Source organism: Leptopilina heterotoma, unplaced genomic scaffold, assembly GCF_015476425.1.
Source record: "Leptopilina heterotoma isolate Lh14 unplaced genomic scaffold, ASM1547642v1 Lhet_220, whole genome shotgun sequence".
Taxonomy (NCBI): domain Eukaryota; kingdom Metazoa; phylum Arthropoda; class Insecta; order Hymenoptera; family Figitidae; genus Leptopilina; species Leptopilina heterotoma.
The window spans coordinates 922,001-945,584 of record NW_025110938.1 but is presented as its reverse complement, the minus strand read 5'-3'; the positions used below and the strand labels follow the sequence as shown (position 1 = coordinate 945,584).

Below are 23,584 nucleotides of genomic sequence, written 5' to 3'. Positions count from 1 at the left end.
ATTAAAATATTTTAACTATACAATTGTAGGTGAATTGTACTTAGGAAAGTCGTCAGTGGTAATAACGAAATGTAAGTAGTCAAAATTGAACGGAAAAAAATTTGTGTCAGTGGTTAAAGTACCGTCTCGTCAGACATTACGAATTTTAATTTCAATTGTATTTGTACGAGTGGTAAAAATAATTTTAGTGAATTCACTTTAAGGCCGTCGCACTGATTTAAAAAAAAATTTTTTGTCACTAGTAGTAAAAGTCAGTTTTAGTCAGACAAAACAATTGTTTTTTGCGTAATTTTTATGTTGCAATTTCTTTAGAATTTTTATGTGAGTAGTAAAAGTATTTTATAGTCAGACGACTATTTCCAATCTTCATTTTATTGTATAAGTAGTCACAGTAAGTTATAGTCAGACAAGAAATGTTTTATTCGGATAGCTTTTATTTTATTCGGAAATATGAAACTTGAAATTTCCATATTATAGTAGTAAAAGATATTTTTAGTCAGACAAAATATTCTGTTTTTTAAAACAAATCTCAGTCAGTAGTAAATGTGAAGTTTAGTCAGACAGCGATTAGAAACCTTTGTAATTTGTTCGATTTTGTCCAGTTTTTATAATTAGTAGTAAAAAACAGTTCTGGTCAGTCCAAGCTTTCTCCTTTTTTTTTATATAATCTGCGTCAGTAGTATATGTTCAGTTTTGTCAGACAACGATTAAAAATTGTCTGTAAGTTCACTAAAAACGGTCGATTTTGTCCAATTTTTATTATCAGTAGTTAAAGACAGTTTTGGTCAGACCAAACTATCTCGTTTGTTTATAATCTGCGTCAGTAGTAAATGTTTCGTTTCGTCAGACATCGATTAAAAATCTCTTCATGTTCACTACAAGGCATCGATTTTTTCCAATTTCTTGAATTAAGTAGTAAAAATCACTTTATTTAGACCAATACTTAACGTTAATAATTAATATTCAGGAGTGTAAATTTTACATGTAAATTTTAATAATTAATTATCATTAATCATTAATCTTTGTAAATTTACCTTAAAGCGAGTCTTTTTTAAAGTTCTTCTTGTCAGTAGTAAAGGTAAATTTTAGTCAGACCAAGTATTACGGTTTTTCATAATTTATTTCAGTAGAACGTGTAAAATTTAGTCAGACAAGGATTATAATTCCCTTTTATAACCAGTAGTAAAAGAAAATTTTAGTCAGACAACGATTTAGAACAATTTTCATCTTTGAATTAATGCGTAAAATTTTGTTTTTGTTTTTAAGTAGTTAAAGTAAGTCTTTAGTCAGACAATTCGATTTTATTCCTAAAAACTCAGTAGTAAGAGTAAGATGTAGTCAGACAACTTTCTTAACTTTTGAAATAATACAGTTAGTAGTTATTTTTTCCTTCTTCCCTTACTAGTATTTATTCTTTCCTACTAGTATTACAAGTACGTTACTAGTATTATTAGTATGTTACTATTATTACTAGTATGTTACTAGTATATTACTAGTATATTACTACTATGTTAATAGTAACATACTAGTATATTACTACTATGTTACTAGTAACATACTAGTATATTACTACCATGTTACTAGTAACATACTAGTAACATACGAGTAACACTAGTAAGGAATAATAAATACTAGTAAAGAAAGAAGTTTTTTACTTATATTTTTTTAATTTTTATTTTCTAACTAATATTTACCATTACAAATATTAGTTAAGAAAGTAAGTTTCCTTACTAGTGAAAATTACTAGTATAGTAATGTTATATTATTATATTATAATAATATTAAAATTACTAGTAGTAACAACCTATTTTAGTCAGACGGAACTTTAGCAGAATTTTAATTTTTCCTCATCAGTAGTAAAAGTACTGTTTAGTCAGACTGATTTTAAATAATAATTTTTCATTTCTACTATATAAAATGCTAACAATAATACTTGAACATTTTCTTTCCAATTTAATAACAATTTGAGAAAAAATACAAAATTTTCATTATTTTCGCTAGTATTGAATTTTTTCCTAGATTTTAAAATTAAACATTTGGCATTTTATTCTACACAAAAATTTTGTGTTATTTCTATATTTATTTGTCACGTATTTTCTCAATTACATATACAATAAGTGCAAATATCAGTGATGATGTATTTTTCTCCTCTTATAAAAATAGTATTTTTTTTTCATAGTTTACATGAATTGCAAATGTTCACTACAAAAACAAAAAATCTCACTATACAAACTAAGTATTGTTATAAAAGATTATTTATTTTTCAAATAATTTTACGTTTCTTATTATAAATATTTTGTTAAAGTAATTTTTCGAGGTAAAATTAATTTGACAAGATTATTTATTGCATTTTTCAAAGATTCTTAAATTCATTGATTGTGGCACATTGTAAGAAATAATTAAAAAAAAAATTTTTATCTATTTCTAAAAATTAAATTATTAAAGTTTTAAAATTAATAAGTTTTGTATTTTGTAATTAGGTAATTAACTCAATGTGGCTGAAAAAAGTAGTTATTATGTGATCGAAAATTGTTTTTTTCGTGTTTTCTTTTTGGGACCCGCCGAAATATATCGAATAAGTCAACACTATAACGAGAGCATAATATATATTTATGTATATTATTATATATATATGATAAAAATTGCAATAATTTGACGACAGATTGGCAGTCCTGCTGCATCTATCACTAAATGACTACTCTAATTAATTTTACGAAAACTCCTCTTGAATGCATCATAAAGAGAAATATTTTTTTGTCTATTAATTTTCGAATTTTGTTATTTTTTTATTTACACATAACTTAGATTTTCTTTTTAAATATTAGATCCTTTTCTTCGGATAAAAAGTTCGCAAGCACAGCTTGCAAAGAAGCTCGAAAGATTTTTTATTTATTAAATATGCAGCTTTATATTTTATATCCTTAGAAAAAGAAATAAAAATTTATGAAAATCTTTTAAATTCGAATCTAGCGAATAAAAGTATTTTTTTTAGTTGTCAAAAAGTACGAAATTAAAAAAATGAATCAAGAAGAAAATTATTGCTAATAAGGTTTAGAAAAAAAAAAAAAAAAATCAGTGCCGGAGGGTGCCAAGTCCGTGACATTTGATTTTTGGGATATTATTGTTTGTTTCAGTTATAAATATAGAATTATGATGTTATATAATAGCTGGGTCTTTCGACAGCTGCTGATTGCGCTACGCGTTAAAACTGTCATTAGTAATTATTTTTACGACACGTAGAGATTTAATAGTGCGTTTATTTATTATTTTTTGTTTCCTATGTCGCGGGTGGTCGTGCGTTTTTCGATTCATTCATATTAATATACCGAGATTTTTTTTTCATTTTCTTAATTAACAATTAAAGAATTAAAGGACTTGAACGATGAAGTTGCTTTCTCTTTTCTCTGAAATCCGCTATTTTTTTTAGATCAAAATCTCCAATATTTGATAAATTTTCCCTTTTAAATTCGAAATTCAAAATTCGAAATTCAAAATTCGAAATCGAAATCGGAATTTATCATTTCGGATGTTTATTATAAAGAAAAAAGCTGCTTGTGTAAAATTGTTATTTGGAGATTTTTTTAAAAATAGAATTCAAAAGCGAAATGTAAATTTAAATTTCCCGCCTGGTTTTGTGATCTACGGCACATGCGCACTAGCAGAGCTGCGTCGTCGCATTCGCAGAGACATCTTTATTTAATTGACTAGGCTCGATTTTTGTTTTTACTGAACTCTTTCTCTCTTATATATATCATTCATTCATTAAAAATTCAATCTTCATCATTCGCGCCCTTTTTAAATTATTAAGATTTTTTAACTCTGCGTAATTAGCTATGACATTTATTGAGCTTGATCTTACGTAGATATTGTAGGCAACGGTTATTATACATATTAATTTCTTCGTCGCTTTAAACGCAGTTTTTTTTTTCATTTATGTTTTATTTTTACGAAATTATTACGAATTATTTTCTAGTTTTAACAGAATCTAGATTGAGCGAAGCGAGATTATTTTTTTTAGACACTCTTTTTAAGACGTTAAAGTGGACGCTAGTGTGTCCAGCGTCTAAAAGTTGATTATCATTTTGAATAAAGATCGTTCGTTTCTTTTTTTTTTTTTTTAATTCACGGACGACAATTTTTTTTTTTCGATTCCCGAATTTTCTAACTACGTATTTTTTTTAGTTTAGTATTTTCATTTATATAAATAAAGAAGTCGTTATACAATTATATTTGGAAAGAAATTCGGCAAAAAATGGTAATTTATTTTGGGAGAATAAATGAAATTTAATGCAAATAGGGGAAAATAGAGTAAATTGCGTAGAAAATAATTCACTATCGTCGATTTTTTTTGAGGGATTTAATTGTTCGTTTTTTTGATGGAAAAACAACAGGACGATGCTCTAGGAATGCGGCGCGCAATTAAGGCGCATTTTTCTTTCTTTCTTTGCTTTCTTTAGTCGTCGTCATCAAGACCAAGAAGTTCCGGAGGAAGTCTTCTGTGTCGGCAGCATAGTGTCAAACAAAGGACGCGTGCTGCGAGACGAAATTGGGGACTCAGGGTTCCAAGAACGACTGCTTTCCAGAAGCTATTTGTCACTCCGAACCACACCACGGCAAAGTGCAGTAACGGCACCTGCAAGTTCAAATTATTTAAAAAATAATTTAATAATTTAAAAAATAATTTAATAATTTAAAGAATAATTTAATAATTGAAAAAATAATTTAATAACTTGATAATTGAAAAAATAATTTAATAACTTAATAATTGTTCAAGCACACATTTAATGACTAATTTAATATGCTAAGACGACGTTCAATCCAAAAGTATGATCGGACAACGACCAAACTATAATTAATATGGGACCAAGATTATCAAAATATTAATAAACTAAAACAGATTTTGCACACAAAATTCAATTAATTTTAAAATATTTAAGTAGTTAAAGACAGTTTTGGTCAGACAAATCTTTCTCGTTTCTTTATAATCTGCGTCAGTGGTATATGTTTAGTTTCGTACTCGAGAATTAATTTTTAAAAAGTAGCAAAAAGAAGCTTCTAAATTAAAAAAAAATTGTAAAAAAAGTAGCTATTGAAAAATTAAACTTGACGACCAAAAAATCTCGTTTTATAAACTTCACAAAACTGACAAGAATTCCAATCTATATTTTATTTTCCTCATTTTTCCTAATTTTTCGTCAAAAATATTTACTTCTTTCTTATCCTGCTAATAAATTGAATTTAATTCCTGCAACGAATTTTATTATTCATGCGAAAGAATTTCAATATTTATAAAAATACTTTAATTCTAGCGAAGAGTTTTATGAAAATTAAATAATTAATTTCATGTTTCGTCCAATTTTATGCAAATTCTAATTTAAATAATTTGAATTCCTGAGAAATTTTTATTATTCATGAAAAGAATTAAATTCTTACGAAGATTTTTACAAACAATTTTTTAAATAATTGAATTCTGTTTGGAAATTTTATGAAAATAGTAAATATTGAAAATCATTGAATTGCGAAATTAAGTTATTAAAAATAATTAAATTTCACAAAGAATTCTATTCAAATTTTTGACAATAATTAAATGTCTGTGCGGAATTATATTAAATTTTTTTGAAAATAATTCAATTCCTAAAAAGCATTTTATTATTTATGAAAATAATTGAATGCTTGCGAACAATTTTATTAGAATATTTAAAATAATTGAATTTACAAAAAAAAAAATTATGACTTTTAAAAATAATTGAATTTTTGTGATGAATATTGCTATTTATGAGAATAATTGAATTTTCCAAACAATTTTATTAAAATGCCTCAAAATGTTATTTATCTTTAATAATTGAATTCTTTCGAAGAATTATTTTTGTAAATAATTGAATTCTTCGGAAGAATTTTATTAAAATATTTGATAATAATTGAATTTCTGTGAAAATATCTGATATTTTTGTAAATAATTGAATTCTTAACTAAAGAATTAAAAAAAAACTTTTCTTTAAATAATTGATTTTTTTGAGCAAATGAAATTAAATTTTTAAGATTAATAAAATTTTTAATCAATTCCTGTAAAATTATACTAAAAATAATTAAATAGAAAAATAAAATAAAAATAAATTTTAATATTAATGAAAATAACTGAATAATGGTTGCTAACAATTTTATTAAAATTTTCCAAAACATTTAAATTCCTGAGAGGAATTTTATTATTTACGAAAATAATTGATTTATTGCGTAAAATTTTATTAAAATATTTTAAAAAGAATTGAATTTCTGTAAAAAATTTTATTTTAATAATTGAATTATTGTGGAAAATTTTATTTGTGCTTTTAATTGAAATTGAACTCTTTTGCGAAATTTTATAAAAATAGTAGATATTGAAAATAATTGCATTTGGATAATTTTTTGAAAATAATTGAATCGTTTTAAAGAATTTGATTATAATTTTTGTTATTTATCTTTAACAATTGATATTCTTTGGAAGAATTATTTATGTAAATAATTGAATTCTAAGGAAGAATGTGATTAAAATAGAAAAAAATAATTGAATTATTTAAAAAAAATTTCATTAAAATTGTATTTAAAAAAATTAATTTTTTTTGAAGAATTTTTTAAAAATAATTGAATTTCTATTCTATGAAAAATTTTAATATTTTTTTAAATAATTGATTTTTTCGAGGAATTGAAATTAAATTTTTAAGAATTTATTAAATTAAATAAATCAATTTTTATTAGAAATTTCTACGAGAATTCAATTATTTTAATACAAAAATAAATAATTTGTATTTGATTTTCGGAGAAGAATATTTTATTTTTTGAAGAGAATTTTTCTTAATTTTTTGAAAATAATTGAAATTTTTACAATATTATTTCAAATATACTTGAATTCTTGTGGAAATAAATTTTATTTGTTAAAATAATTGAATGTTGAATGAATTTTATCAATTTTTTTTTAATAATTAAATTCTTTTGCGAAATTTTATGAAAATAGTAATGATATTGAAAATATTTGAATCGTTTTAAAGAATTTTATTATAGTTTTTGAGAGTAGTTTTTTGATTTCTAGTATTAGCGAATTTAAAGTAAATTCCAACTGTCTATTACACTGAAAAAAAATTTATTTGATTCAAATAACCAATTAACTACTATTATTAATTTACTATTTAATATATAATTGAATCAAATAATATTTATTGGATTCAATTTATTATAGAATTCAATAATCAAATAAATGGTATTTGCTTCAAATACTGAAATTATTGGTTCGAATACAATTTAATTGACCCTAATAAATTAATATTTATTGGAGTCAATTAAACGGTATTCGAACCAATAATACTAAAGGAGGGGAATAAATATTATTTGCTTAAAGTAAATGTTGAATTGATAATAGAGTCAATTAATCGGTTATTGGAATGAAATAATTTGTTTTTTCTGAGCGTATGGTTAATGAATAATAAATATGGAGTGTAGGGATGAGTGGATGAGACTTACTTGAGGGGGTCCATTAACAACGGCGTATATCCTGAGGCCGGCGTAGGGCGCCCAGGCGATCCAGAACGTCAGCACCAGGACGAAGGACATAATGTGACTGGGATTGCTGAGATTTTCCGAGAGAGCAGTGGCGTATTCTTTGTCGTGTATCGGTACACCTGATCTCAGTCGTCTCATCATTGAGAAAATGTAGAAGTAGGTGTAGACGATGGTGATGACCGAGGGGCCTAGTATAAGGATAGACAGGGTGATGGAGTATGCGGCCATGTTTCCCCAATCGAGCATGCAAATGAATGCATCCGCATCGAATAGTGGCTTGTTGAAGCCCAGCAGAGGTGGGCAGCACATCATTGCAACGCTGATCCACGTGAATGCCATCCAGCACTGGCATCGCGTTTTTGTTTGTACCGTTTCGTACCGCAATGGTTTCCTGTAAAAGTTCAATTAAAAATTCAATTTTTATTCACAACTTTAGAAACTTTTTAATTTAAACCTCATTTTCAAATTCATCTATTTATATTTATTTATATTTATAGGAAAATTGGAGGTGATTCAATTAATTTTGAAATATTTAAGTAGTTCAAGACAATTTTAGTCAGACCAAGTTTCTTTATATGATCTGCGTTAGTAGTATATCTTTAGTTTCGTCAGACAACGATTAAAAATCTCTTCAAGTTCACTAAAAAGCGTCGATTTTGTCCAATTTTTATTATCAGTAGTAAAAGGCAGTTTTGGTCAGACCAAGCTTTCTAGTTTCTTTATAATCTGCGTCAGTAGTAAAAATCTCTTCAAGTTCACTACAAGGCACCGATTTTTTCAATTTCTTGAATTCAGTAGTAAAAACCTTAGTTCGACCAATATTTAACGTTAAGGATCATTATTCAGGAGTACCTACAAGTAAACTTTAACGATTGCAGAAATTTAATTATTTTCAAAAGTTAATAAAATTCTTCCTAGAAATTCAATTATATATAAAAATTTTTTTAAATTCTCGTCAAAATTTAAATTATCTTTAGAAATAATAAAATTCTTCTCCAAATTCAATTGCTTTCAAAAATTTTAATAAATTTCTGAATGGAAAAGTTTCAATTAGTTTTCCAAATTTTCCCTCAATTTGATGATTTTCAATATTTACTATTAATTTTTAACATTTTTCAAAAGAATTCAATTATTTAAAAAAATATTTTTTTAAATTCTTCGCAAAAAAGAAAAATTCAATTATTTACAAAAATTTTTATAAATTTCTTCGCAATATAATTAAATTATTTTTATAAATAATAAAATTCATCGCAGGAATTAAATTATTTTTAGTACAATTTTACAGGAATTGATTAAAAAATTAATTCTAATTGTAAATTCTTCGTAGAAATTCAATTATGTTCAAAAATTAAAAAAAAATCTCGTCAAAATTTCTATTATCGTTATAAATAATTAAATTCTACGCAAACATTTAATTATTTTCATAAAATAATAAAAATTTCACAAAAATTCAATTATTTACAAATTTTTCTTATGAATTTTTTTGCAATATAATTCAATTATTTTTATTATAAGAATAAAACAATTACAGGGATTATTAGGTTATTAAAAATTTTATTAAAATTCGTCAAACGTATTCAATTATTTAAAAATTTATTGATAAAATTCTTAATGAGAATACAAATTTTCAAGAAACATTGAAATATTCAATAAATTTATTTGTGTATTTAAATAATTGTATTCCAGTAGAACTATTTTTAAACGTTTTAAAAAACTTGTCATAATTTTAAATTTTTTCAAAACTTTTTGAAAATTCTCTTTAAAATTTAAATTAGTTACATATAAATAGTAAAATTCTCCGAAATTCAATTTTTTTCAAAAATTTTAATAAAATTCTTGTCAAAATTTCAATTATCTTAATAAATAATAAAATTTTTATCCGAAATTCAATTATTTTCAAAAATTTTTATAAAATTCTTGTAAAAATATCAATTTTCTTCAAAGACTAAAAAATTCTTCTACGAAATTCAATTTTTTCAAAAATTTTAATAAAATTCTTGTCAAAATTTCAATTATCTTAATAAATAATAAAATTTTTATCCGAAATTCAATTATTTTCAAAAATTTTTATAAAATTCTTGTAAAAATATCAATTCTCTTCAAAGACTAAAAAATTCTTCTACGAAATTCAATTTTTTTCAAAAATTTTAATAAAATTCTTGCCAAAATTTCAATTATTTTTATAAATAATACATTTTTTTCCGAAATTCAATTATTTTCAAAAATTTTAATAAATTTCTTGACCAAATTCTAATTATTTTTATAAATAATTAAAATTCTTCTCCAAAATTCAATTATTTTTAGAAGTAATAAAATTCTTTGCTCAAATTCAATTGAGTTCGAGAATGTCTATAAACTCTCGTCAAAATGTGAAATTATCTTTATTAATAATAAAATTCTTCTCGCCAAAATTCAATTATTTAAATATTTAATTCTTGGCAAAATTTCAATTATTATCAAAAATTTTTCCTAATTCAATGATTTTTAATTGTATCTACTATTTTAATAAAATTTTCCAAAAGAGTTCAATTATTTAAATAAAATTTTAATAATAATTATAAGAAAACATTTAATTTTTTTGATAAAATAATAAAAATTCCACAGAAATTCAATTATTGACAAATTTTTTTTATAAATTTCTTCCCAATTTTGCAATCAAATGAAAAAAAAAAATGAAAATTAATCTTTTAAATTTTAATCATAACGAAAAAATGTACCTGATGGCGAGATATCGATCGACAGAGATCCACATGAACGTGTAAACGGACACCGACCAAATGGTGACCTCTAGATAGCCGACCAATCGGCAGACGATGTCGCCGTAGACCCATTTTCGAACCAGCGCAGGGTACACGGACAGGGGGACAACTAGCAGTCCACAAAATAAGTCCGCAGTTGCCAGTGAGAGTAAGTAGCAATTTATCACCTCGGAGGGACCTGCAAAAGAATCGCAAATTTAAAATCGTTGACAACAAAATTACTACAGTAATTATTAAATTAATTAAATCAAAATTCAACCGAAGAAAATGAAACTCAAAAATTATCTCTTAAAAAAGAAAGAAAAAGACTTTTAATACAAAATCGAAAAATCCCTAAGACATCTATTCAATTTCACTGAAGCGTCTCAAAATCCTTTCTCTGGAAAAAATCTTTTCAAGTTTTTATTGCGCCCTTTTATTCCCCATTTTTTTCCCCATTAAGTTGCATTTCTTCGTCGTGAGAAAAAGAAAAAGACGAAAATAAATGGAAAAGAAAACTTTGATGTGAAGCGAAGAAGAATTTTAATAACCCTCTCCTATAAAGAATTGGGTCAACGTCGTTTGTGAAAAATTTTTCTTCATAAACCATAAAAGCGATAAATTTAAAAATTACTAACTACCAAGTTTTTAGTTATCAAGAATTAACACGAGAAATGTGATAAAAAATTACTAACTATCAAGTTTTTAGTTATCACAAAAAATAGGATACAAAATTACAAAAAGCTGTAAAAAGTTACAATTTGTAGAAAATAGGATAAAAAATTACAAAAAGTTGTAAAAAATTGCAATTTGTACAAAAATTTGTTTCTAAGAAAGAAAGAAAGAATGAAAGAAAAGAAAATTTTCGACTGAAAACTAGAAATCAGAAAAAAAGCTCACCGCGGAAGTTGAGGTAGGTTGCGATGATGAGAAGATTGGAAAGAATGATGGCGACGCCGACCACGAAGATGAAGCCCGCCTGCAGGAGAGCCTCCAGCGAGGGCTCCTCCATGCCGCCACCCCTTCGCGCTGCATCCCCCCACTCGCCCTTATGAGCCTCTACCCTTCACCTTTTTTCCGAAGAAACTTGCCCGTGAATCACCAATTTTACCGATCGTTTATTATTATTCTTCTTTTCTTCAACACTTCTCTTCTATATTATATGGTCTTTCTTCTTCTATCATTCGCACTCTTTTTTTTATTCTTTCTTCAACTATGTTTCCTTAATTATAATATCATTTCCCAAATCCCAACCTTCAATAATTTCTCGTCATGACGAAGTGAGTCGATTTTTCCGCATCGCTGAAAAACAGAAAAAAAATTCAAATAAATTATTAATCTCTCATTTGAAAATATATTATTATCTAATTATTACCCAGGCGCGAAAGACCAATGCTGACGATGGATTGAAGATTTATTGAGCCTTGAACGCCCAGCCTGGGTAACCCAGTGTTGAAGCAGTCTTTATACCACTGTCACTCAATGTTGATTCAGCATTGGACACCAATGTTCGTTCCATGCTCGATTCAAGACTCGGTCAATCTTCGTGAGTGAAGCTCGAACATCTGATCTTAATTCAAGCCTGAATCAATCTTGACAGTTTATTTATTGACGTGTGCACTTAAAAATATTAAATATAAATATTTATAAATTAATTAATATTAAAATATTTTTTATGATAATTTTGTATACTATTTAAAAATTATTATTATTATTAAGATATCAAGTGGTAAATAAATATTAATATTTATTTAGTGTATAATATTTATATTAATTATTAATTTATTAATAATAATAATAATAATTATTATTATTATTATTATTATTATTAATATAATAATAATATAATACAATAATAATTATTATTATTATTATTATTATTAGGTATTATTATTATTATTATTATTATTATTATTATTATTATTATTATTATAAGAATAATAATAATTATTATTATTATATTATTTATTATTAGATATTATTAATTATATAAGATTCATATAAGTAAAGTTAAATTATATATTATTTTTTTTCTTGCTCAGTGTCAAATTATTGTTTTCAAAGTCCAAGAGTTTCGTTTGTCTGAAAAATTTTCAGTAAAAAAATGTTCATTAGTGTGTAATAAATATTTATGCGTTGTACACTAGGATCAACTGTTTAGTAAATATTATCAAAAAACTATTTTTTGTCAAACGCGTGCGACTAAATGCAAATAACCTTGAGACTTTAGCATTGCCAACTCAAGAGTTGAGTTGGTAATGCTGGAGTTTCAAGGTTATTTGTGTTTAGCTGCGCGTGTTTGCTAAAAAATATTTTTTTGATAATATTTACTAAACAGTTAATCCTAGTGTAAAAACTACTAAGCATAAATATTTATCACTACCTAATGAACATTTTTTTCACTAATAATTTTTCAGATAAACAGTCATAATTTTTCAAAGATAAATATCTTTGAAAATAATAATTTGACACTGTACAAGAAAAAAAATAATATATATAATTTAACTTATAAAATTATCATAAAAAATATTTTAATATTAAATAATTTATAAATATTTATATTTAATATTGTTCAGTGCACACGGTAATAAAGAAAGTGAATACTGTATCAAGATTGACCGAGTCTTGAATCGAGCATGGGACGAACATTGGTGTCCCATGCTCAACAAATATTGAGTGACGCGCCGTATATACAGAATATACGGCGCTGGCATTGAAATAGTAGATTAGGCGAGGTGCCTTCCAGCCTTCTGTGGCCGAGCGGTTTAAATGCGTGCGTTGAGAACTTCCGGTATGCGTTAGGGGCGGGGTACGTGAGTTTCGATCCCACATGCGAGCGAATATTTTTCATTCTTTGTTTTAAGCGTTTATATATAATAATAAACTTGTGTGTTGTGTTGTGAATAAAAAATGTGAATATGTTTGTAAATAATATTAAAAAGTCTGCTGAAAAATCGAGAAAAAAATGTACCGATTAACAGAAAAATTGTTTTCTTTTACTAAAATTATTTTTTTAATATTACTATTTTAAATGACATTTACTGTTAGTAATATATTATTTATATGAAAATAATATAATTATTATAATAGTAACTTAATGCCATTAAATTAACAAACGCATATAATATGAATAAAAATAATAACAATAATATTCATTACTATTATAATAATAATAATTATTATTATTATTATTATTATTAATATTATATACAATTCATATATTCGTATTATATTGAATGGGCGCGAGAGACGCGTAAATTTGGGAACAGTGGAAGCAGCCTTGTTTCAGTCCTGCATTAGGGTTCCGCAGCATTGATTGAACATTGAACGCCAATCTTCAACAAGGACTGGAGCGTCAGTCTTAAATAAGTGTTACATTATAGCTAGAAACAACCTTCGTTCCGCCGTCCCACCAAGGCTTGATCAATGTTGACCAAGCCTCAACGAAGGTTCCGTAAAGCCTGAATCCACCGTCAGTTCTCACCTGGGTATTTTTTATCGATGTAATAAAATAAAGATATTTTATCTCAATTGATGAGTAATTTCTCGAATTTGGTCATTTTAATTCTTAAGTAGTAATAGTCAGTTTTAATCAGACAGACATTTTTAAACAATTCTACTAACTATTTCTATAATTATTCTAAACTTGAAAAATGTACTAAAAATACTAAAAATGTTTCAAATCTTCAGTAGTAGTAAATTCTAAAATTAAAAATATTCAGTAGTAAAAGTCAGTTGTAGTCAGACAAGTGTTTAAACATAGTTCTTCTTTATATCTAATTATTATTTTTTCTCGATGTAATAAAATAAAGATATTTTATAAAAATCTTTGTAAAAATTCAATTATTTTTATAAATATATTAAAACTCATCGCAAAATTGTAATTATTTCTAAATACAATTTTAAATTAATTCCGAGAAAAATTCAGCTATTCTTAAAAATTTTAATAAATTTCTTTGAAACAATTCAAATTATTTCAAAAAATTTTAATGATATTCTTTATATATAATAATTAAATTGTTTTCAGCAGAATTTTAATAAAATTTTTTTTTAAAAATTTTAAAAATTTTTTTTTTTTTAAAAATTCTCATAAATAATATTCAATTTTCAAAGAAATTCAACTATTTAAAACACAATTGTCATAAAATTTTTCGAAAAAAATCATTTCTTTAAAAAAGGTTTTTTAACAATTTTTCTCAAGAATGCAATTATTTAAAAAAAAACTTTATTAAAGTTCGATGACAAAAATTCAATTATTTTCATAAATAATAAAACTCATCGCAGGATTTCAATTATTTTTAATAAAATTTAAAATTAATTTTCCTAAAAATGCAATTATTTTAAAAAATTTAAATAATATTATTCGAGAAAATTCAATTATTTATAAAAATTTGATATAATTTGTTTCTTAGAGTGTAAAAATTATTTTTTCATTTTTAATTATACATTTATCTTGAATGCATTTAATTGTTATAAAAAATTTTAATGCAATTCTTCGTAAAAATTCAATTATCTTAAAAAATATTGATAAAGTTCTTTATAAGAATTCAAATTTAAAAAATATTCGCAATTATTCAATAAATTTATATTTGTATTTAAATAATTGAATTCTAATAAGAATAATTAATTAAATTAATTAATTAATTCAATTCTAATAAGAATGGATTTAGAATTGAATAAAATAAAATTGAAATTAGTAAAAATTTCTACTAATTTTGATTATTTTTTAATTTTCACTAAAACTTAAGTAAAAATACGTTTTTAACTGCTAAATAAAATAGTTAAATGTGAGTTGAATTTAGAAAAAACTTTAACCAACTTGAACTAGTTGACGATTTTTCATAATAATTTGTGGTTTTATCAGCTATAGAATAATGTTTCATTTGAACCAAACAGTCTACTAAACTTTATTTAAACTAAATAAACTTTATTTGAACTAAATAAAATTTATTTAAAATAAATAAAAAGTTCAGTCGGTTCTGAGTTACAAATATACCTTTTTTCTGGGTGTAAAGTAGAGAGAAATTGTTACAAATAAAGAAAGAAAAAAAAGTGTAATTAAATATAATTATATTATTACTAACTTCTTTTACATTTAATAATTATATTATTGCTTAATATTATAAATTATAAATTATTTATTATCTATTATTTATTATTTGTTATTATTTCTTATCGTTTATTATTTTTTATTTATCATTTATTATTTATCATTTATCATTTATTATTTATTATTCATTATTTATTATTTATGATTACTTATTATTTATCATTTATTATTTATTATTCTTGTTATTTCAAAAATTAGTCTGGTATCAACATTAATGCCTTTTGTGATGGAAATAAAAAAAAATGATATAAAAATAAATTTTTTATGGAAGAAAAATGTTTTATGTGACACATAAGCCATTTAAGGTATTGTGAGAGGTAATGTTGGCGTGCAACGATTGAATCTAGAAAACAGCAATTTTCCGTGTAGTGAGTCAGACGAAGGGAAAATTTTGATGACAAAATGAATGATGTGATCTAATACACGACACCTTTTTCGACACTGTGATAATTATATATTTTATTATACGAGTAATGTATAATTTTTTTTTTTTTACTTTGAAAAGGACATTTGCTCGAAGCTTTGTCGGCTTAAAACATCGACCGCCATTCATAATTCATTCGTCACGATTCTCAATGGGGTACACACACACACACATACACACAAACAATTGTAACTCTTCTTTATATATATTTGCATATTATATAGACCTTGCACCAGTTAAATTTATATTCATTTAGATTCTGTCTCTCTAATTCATATAAAATTTATTATAATATATATGCCACATAGATTAATTATGTTTTGAAAATAATTTCTGAAATTCTTTTTCAAAAATTCAATGGATTTGTAAATTTTTAATTTTAAATATAATTGTAAAAATTCTTTTTTTAAAATTATTTAAATTTAAAAAAAAAATTTTTTTTTTTTTTATTTGAATTGATTACAATTTTAAGAATTTTTTTTTATTATAATTTTTTAAAAATCTATTACTTTTAAAATTTTTAATAATTCAATAAGTTTTATAAAAAAGAGCCATGAACGGTAACAGTTACAATTTATTTAAAAAAAACTGAATTTTGTATAATTGAATAATTGGAAGAACTTTTGGAAAATTTTTAAGAATAAATCATATTTTTATTTAATTTTTTTTTAATTACTTATTGCATGATATTATGCATCGTATTGTATGATTAATTGTAAGATCATTTTGTCATAATTGTAAAATACAATTTTAAAATTTTAAAATTATTTTCCTCCCCCATGTAGAAAAAAATAAATAACTGTTAAAATGTACATAAGTAGAAATTTGAGTAAGAATTGAAAAGACAAATTTCTTTTGTTTTTTGATTGAAAACAAACAGCGAAACTCGAGAAAAACTATGAGAGTAAAAAAGTTCGACAAGAGATCCCCTTCAGACGCGCTTGTCCAATGAATATTCAATTTGAGAAATTTTCATTTCGAAACTTTCAAGATCCCTTTGTTCTGGCTTTCTGACTTGAGGGGTTTTCTCTTCTTTATATATATATATATAATATATAACTAGAAACTTTGCAAAGTTTTGCATTCATTAAAACCGCTAATATAAGATTAATGGGAACAAATAAATTGAACAAAAGAGAACGGCAATTTCATTAATTACTAATTAATCTAGAAACATTTTATCCGTGTATATGCGATGGAGAATATGTGTGGTTATATAAAAAAAATATATATAACGAATAGTGAATAGTTGACGAGTCTATTACGTAAAAAGTAGCTTAGGAAACCTCTGAAAGTGACGGATTGAAAAGTTACGTTACTCCTTTAGCGCTAAGCCAGCTTTAGGGGTATGTGAAAAGTGCCTTGAAAGTTCATGACAAAATATCGATCTTCTTTTTTTTTTTTTTTGTTATTTACAGTGTATGAAATATAATTCCGTTGACTGTCTCTCTGTGTCAGGGCTAAAGTCATCGAAAGTGATTTTCGAAAATTATTCTTCCCGAAATTTTTCATAAAAGAAAGAATTATTTCTTTATTTCTTTATTTTTAAACAGAAGAAACTACTTATCTTTAATGACGATTTTAAGAATTTTATTTTTTTATTTAATTATTAGTTTTTTATTACTTTTTGTTCAGTTGTTTTTATTTATTTATTTATTAACCGGACGAGCTCTTTCGTACATAAAGTAATTTACTTTTCTATTTAGTTAGCTTTTTATTATTTTTTTAGGTACTTTATAATTTATATTCATTTAGTTTCTCATTTTTTAGTTCATTTTTTTATTTTTTATTTATTTAGTTTTTTATTATTTATTTAGTTAGTTTTCTTATTTTTATTCATTTAGTTTCTTAACATTTTTTTATTAATTATTTATTTACTTTTTCATTATTTTTATTTAGTAATTTTTTAATTTTTTATTTAAGTTAGTTTTTTAATTATTTTTTTGGTACTTTTAAAATTTTTATTTATTTAGTTTCTCATTTTTTAGTGATTTTTTTTTATTCTTTGTTTATTTAGTCTCTTATTATTTTTTTAGTAAGTTTTTTTTATTTTCTATTAATTTAGTTTTTAACATTTTTTTGCCCTTTTTTTCATTTTTTTATTTAAGTTAGTTTATTACTATTTTTTAAGTACTTTCTATTTTTTATTCATTTAGTTTCTTATTTTTCAGTTTGTATTTTTATTTTTTATTTATTTAGTTTATTATTATTTTTTTAGTAAGTTTTTGTCTATTTTTTATTCATTGAGTTTTTAACATTTTTTTTACTCTTTTTGTATTTTTTATTTATTTAGTTTATTATTATTTTTTTAGTAAGTTTTTTTTACTCCTTATTCATTCAGTTTTTAACTTGTTTTTTACTCTTTTTTTTATTTTTTATTAATTTTCTTTTACAATATTTTTTAGTTAGTTTATCATTTTTTATTTTTTTCCTCTTTTTATTATTTTTTCAGTCAATTTTCCATTATTTTTTAAATGGTAATTTTTGTTTATTTTTAATTTCGTTAGTTTTCACTTTATAATTCACATTTATTATGGAATATTAAAAAAAAATGAAAAAATAAAATAAATAAGAATTCGCATTCATTTTGTGTCTTAGTATTTTTTCGTTAGTTTTTCATTTTTTATTTCTTTACTTTTTTATTATTTTTTAGACAGTATTTTTTCTCTTTTTATTAATTATTTATTTACTTTTTCATTATTTTTATTTAGTAATTTTTTCATTTTTTATTTAAGTTAGTTTTTTATTATTTTTTTAGGTACTTTTTTAATTTATATTCATTTAGTTTATTTTTCTTTTTAGTTCGTATTTTATTTTTTATTCATTTTCTTTTTCAATATTTTTTCGTTACTTTTTGATTTATCACTTTTTTTTCTTTTTATTATTTTTTCAGTTAGTTTTTCCATTATTTTTTATTTAGAAATTTTTTTCATTTTTTTCATTCTTTATTTTGATAGTTTTCACTTTATAATTCACACTTATTATGGAATAATTAAAAAAAAAACGAAAAAATAAAATTGGTTACTTGCATCAAATGAAAATTTAAGTAAATTTTAAATGTTCACATTTTTTTTACTACAAAAACTGATTGTTTATTAATATCACTTTCATTATGTTGAAAAAAAAATTGAAGAACATGTCTATTTTTATTCTACTATAAGAAGTTATTTCCGATTATATTATCGATTCACAAGTAGCAAGTGACATTACCAGGGAAAGTTGAATCCAAATTATTCATGTAATGAGCTTACAGAGGTAGAAAATATAAAAAAAATCATATTTCACTATATTATTAAACATAATGGAGAGAATTTTTCGTTGAAACTTGAAACTAATAATATTAACGAATATTAGGAATAATTTTTAGTATAATATTAATAATTTTAATATAAATAATAATGTAAAATATAATATAATAATAAAATTATAAAATAACAATAACATTTTAATATAACAATACAATTATAATATAATAATTATAAATTATAATAGAATTAATTATAAGAGAATAAAACAATTTTAACATAATAATTTAAAATAATTCTAAATTCCCTTTTAGTCCGCATTGGGAGCATTTTCCCCTCAAAAGGATTTAAATTAATTCACTTAATTGTTAAAAGTCCAATAATCCAATAAAGTTCGATAATTAATTCTTGGTTTGGTCATTTTAAGAGTTATTTGTTTCCAATAGAGAGGTTTTCACGTTTTGGTTGAAATTAGTTTTAACAGATTATTGCAATGGGTGGAAAATAAAATTAATCAGATGAAAAAAATCAATTTTTTTTAATTATGCTATTTCAATTAATTGAATAATAAAATTAAAATTTACAAAATAAAAAAATTTGTCAAATTTAACTTTTCTTTCAAAAATTCAAAATTCAAATTTTGAATTTTGAAAAAAAACTTGAATTTGACAAATTTTTGCATTTTTTATCTTTTGTCAATAATTTTGTTTTTAGTTTTGAAAAACAATTTACGTCACGCAGAAAACAATATGTTTAATTAACGGGATATTTTTTTGACGATCAGAATTGGTCAGATATCCGCGGGAACCTTTGTTAAACAATATTCTCCTTTGTCATTCATGTGACATCAATTTTGCTATCTATGTGCTGACAATTCAAGAGCATTTGAGCGCGAGGGAAACAATATCAAGGGAAAATATGTGTATAAGGTTATAATAATAAATTGTCATTTCTTTCTTCAGCGAGGGATAAAAAAATAATATTTCGAGAAACTATTTTTATATCCGATTTTGCCAAGAATGAAAAACTATTTGTCAAAATTGTCCCCCTTTGCATTATTTTCTTCTAAAATATGTATCTTCATTTTTCTCTTCACTCCAATTTTTTTTTTTTTTTTGAATTTTATATTTGAGAATTTTTTTTTGACCTTAATATATTTTTTAATGGTCTTTAAAATTTTTTGCTTTCGATCAAAAATAGAATTTAGCGTAAATAACAAAAAAAATTGATTATTTTACATCTTTTGTATTTTATATTTGAGAAATTGTTTTTCCAATATATTTTTTAATGGTCCTTAAAATTTTTTTCTTTCAATAAAAAATAGAATTTACTCTCTAAATTTGAATAAGTATAGCGTAAATAATAAAAAAAATCATTTTATTTCTTGTATTTTATATTTGAGAATTTTTTTTTCCAAATTTACTTTTTGTCCTTATAAAATACACGTTTTTTTTATCGATAAAAAATAAAATTTAGTACAAATGATAAAAAAAAAATAATTTTACTCTCGTATTTTATATTTGAGAAATTTTTTTTTATTTTTTTTAATGGTCCTTAAAATTTGATTCTTTTGTTAAAAAAATAGAATTTAGCGTAAATAGTAAAAAAAATCAAATTATTTTTCTTTTCTTGTATTTTATATTTAATAATTTTTTTCTAATATATTTTTTAACAGTCCTTAAAATGTTTTTCTTTCGTACAAAAAAAGAATTTAGCATTAATAATAAAAAATTATTTTATATCTTGTATTTTATATTTGAGAATTTTTTTCTAATATACTTTTTAATCGTCTTTATAAAAATACACGTTTTTTCTTTCTCAAAAATAGAATTTAGAATAAATGACAAAAAAAAAATAATTTTATCTTTTGCATTTTTTATTTGAGAATTTTTTTTTAACTAATATATTTTTAAAAAGTTCTTAAAATACAAGTTTTTCTTTCGATCAAAAATAGAATTTAGCGTAAATAATAAAAAAATCAATTACTTGAATTCAATCAATATGTGAACTGATTTTCTCGAATGGGATTAATTTAAAATTATTGATCCAAACAAAACAGTTAATTAGCATTCGTAAAAATAGAAAAAAATGAGTGAATTATTAAGTTTGCTTCATTACCCAATTCTCTTTATTCCTCATAATGTGGTATTTTAATTTTTAATAATAAAAAAATAGTATTTAAAAATCAAAAATTATAATTTTTACAGTGCGTATTTTATAGTCATTTATTTTTAATCAAAAATTCAGATATTTTTTATAGTCATTTATTTTTAATTTTAAACCAAAATTCGATATTTAGAAAAAAAGAAAACGAATTCTTATTGAATTGATTTTTTAATTAAATAATTTTTCAAGATTCACTAGAAACGAATTACTTTAATCCCTTCGAGACAAATGGGGAATTAATTTCTAATTTGAAATACTTGAGAGGGGAAAAGAGGAGAATTTGCTTGAAGGGAAAATCGAAAACAAAATCTAGTTGTATATACGTATTTATATACACTGTGGGGGAAGAGATTTTATATTCTATGGTCCATACAGCATCTCGCTGATGAACCTCCATATTACTAGACACTGCCATCTTTATAAGAAAATTCTTGAGTTTCATACCTCATTCCCAAAGTGAAATTTTCTTTATACAAAAAAAAACGATTATTAATTAATGTCACTATATTTTTTTTCGCAAAAAGGAGAAACTTTCTTTTTTCATTCACTTTTTCACTTGCGCGAGAAAAGAATATTTATACAGTTAGTGTTCTTTTTTTTATTTTCTCGAGAGACTACTGTTGAGATGCGCCCGGCTGACTAGGCTGGGCTTTACTACTGTGGATTCTGGCTTGCTTCCCCCCCCTCGCTCGATCTCCCTCACTCTTGTTGCCCCTTTCCGTCTGGCCGCAAGGGTTGTGTCGGAGAGACGGTTTCCCGGGAGTCGATACGCCGACGACGCATGCGCGCCACCCCCAAAAACACCCTTTCTATCCCGGGCCACGCATTGGCTGCTGACCGTGTTTTTTACACGAAGAGAGAAGAAACCGCTTTTTGGAATTAGCGTGTCACAAAAGTGTACGGAGCTTAGACTAATCCTTAATGACTTGGCACGTGCTTCAGCAATGTCTAAGCATTTCTACTTCCGGCAACAGAGCAGGAAATATAAACGGAAACTTTCATTCTAACACTCCTTTTTGATTTATATATTAAAATGACACACTCGAAATTGTCATTCACAAAATTCTTCGCTGTTCTTGTGATTGAAAAGTATCTTCAGAATATGAAAAAAGTCTGTATAGATGTTTTCTTTTCGGAAATCTTAATTTGATCCGGATCGAAGAAATTTAATTATTTTTAATACTATTTTTTCAATTAATTAATCGAAAAATTCAATTATTTTCACAAATAAAGTTTCCCAAGAAGAATTCAATTATTTAAAATAAAATTTTCATAATATTTACTATATTTCGGAAAAATTAATTATTTAAAACAATGTTTATAAAATTCTTACGAAGAATTTGATTATTTAAAAAAAAAAACATAATTCTTCATAGAAATTCAATTTTTTTTAAACATTTAAATAAAATTTTTCGCAATAATTCAATTAATTTCATAAATAATACAATTCTGCTCAGGAATTCGATTATTTTCAAAAATAATAAAACTCTATTTAGAAATTCAATTATTTTCATAAATAATAAAATTCATCGCAGGATTTCAATTTTTTGTGCTCGATGTAATAAAATAAAGATATTTTATCTGAATAGATGAATAATTTCTAGAATTTGGTAATTTTAATTCTTAAGTAGTAAAAGTCAGTTTCAATCAGACAAATATTTTTAAACTATTCTACCTATTATAATTATTCTATTTTCTTTGCACAAAAAAATTAAAATCTTATATTATATTCAATAATCGATTTGACCATTTTTTTATCTTAAGGTCATGTTATTCAGTGGTCACGTGCTCCATATACTTCACTATGGGAACACGTGACCACTGAATAACATGACCTTAAGTAGTAGAAATAATTTTTAGTCAGACAATTATTTGAAAATTATTCTACTTATTATTTTTCCTGTTAATTATAATTAATCCTAGATGTTGGGAAATAACGATAATATTTTCTCTGAATTGATAAAACATAATTGATGTTAATTTAATAATTCTAAACACTAAGTAGTATAAACCAAGTTTAGTCAGACCAATCTTTAAAAATTATTGTCATTATTTCTATTTATTCTATGCAGTAAAATTAAAGTACATATTATTGTCTTGTTTTAAAAAACAAATAATTTGATTAATTAATTAATTAATAGAAAAATTCACTTATTCTCACATAGAAAATTTTTCACAAAAATTCAATTATTTTCAAAAATATTAGAATTTTTCACAGAAATTCAATTCTTTTTTAACATTTTAATACAATTTTTCGCATTAATTCAATTATTTTCATAAATAATAAAATCCATCGCAGAATTTCAATTATTTTACGTTCCAAGATTTAAAAGAATTCTCTACAAAAAATAGAAAATTCTTCTCCAAAATC

General features: G+C 23.6%; 2 protein-coding genes across 3 annotated transcripts in view; both read right to left on the bottom strand.

Moving 5' to 3' along the window:
- Positions 1-4,452: 4,452 nt before the first annotated feature.
- On the bottom strand, positions 4,453-21,936 carry LOC122502096 (G-protein coupled receptor 52). 2 transcript variants are annotated; one of them, XM_043611988.1, is made up of 5 exons: positions 21,658-21,936; positions 11,169-11,570; positions 10,248-10,467; positions 7,492-7,921; positions 4,453-4,633 (listed from the first exon to the last, which is right to left on the bottom strand). In XM_043611988.1, exons 2-5 carry the CDS (start codon positions 11,278-11,280, stop codon positions 4,454-4,456), a joined length of 942 nt encoding a protein of 313 aa, XP_043467923.1. In that variant the 5' UTR covers positions 11,281-11,570; positions 21,658-21,936; the 3' UTR covers position 4,453. The 2 variants fall into 2 exon arrangements, with proteins under 2 accessions (XP_043467923.1, XP_043467924.1); XM_043611989.1 differs by lacking the exon at positions 21,658-21,936 and adding an exon at positions 11,644-11,662.
- LOC122502097 overlaps positions 11,539-23,584 on the bottom strand; it is a 37,484-nt gene continuing 25,438 nt past the window's right edge. The window contains exon 5 of the mRNA XM_043611991.1: positions 11,539-11,570. Within this exon, the coding sequence (XP_043467926.1) occupies positions 11,539-11,570 (32 nt within the window). The remainder of the gene's footprint in view (positions 11,571-23,584) is intronic.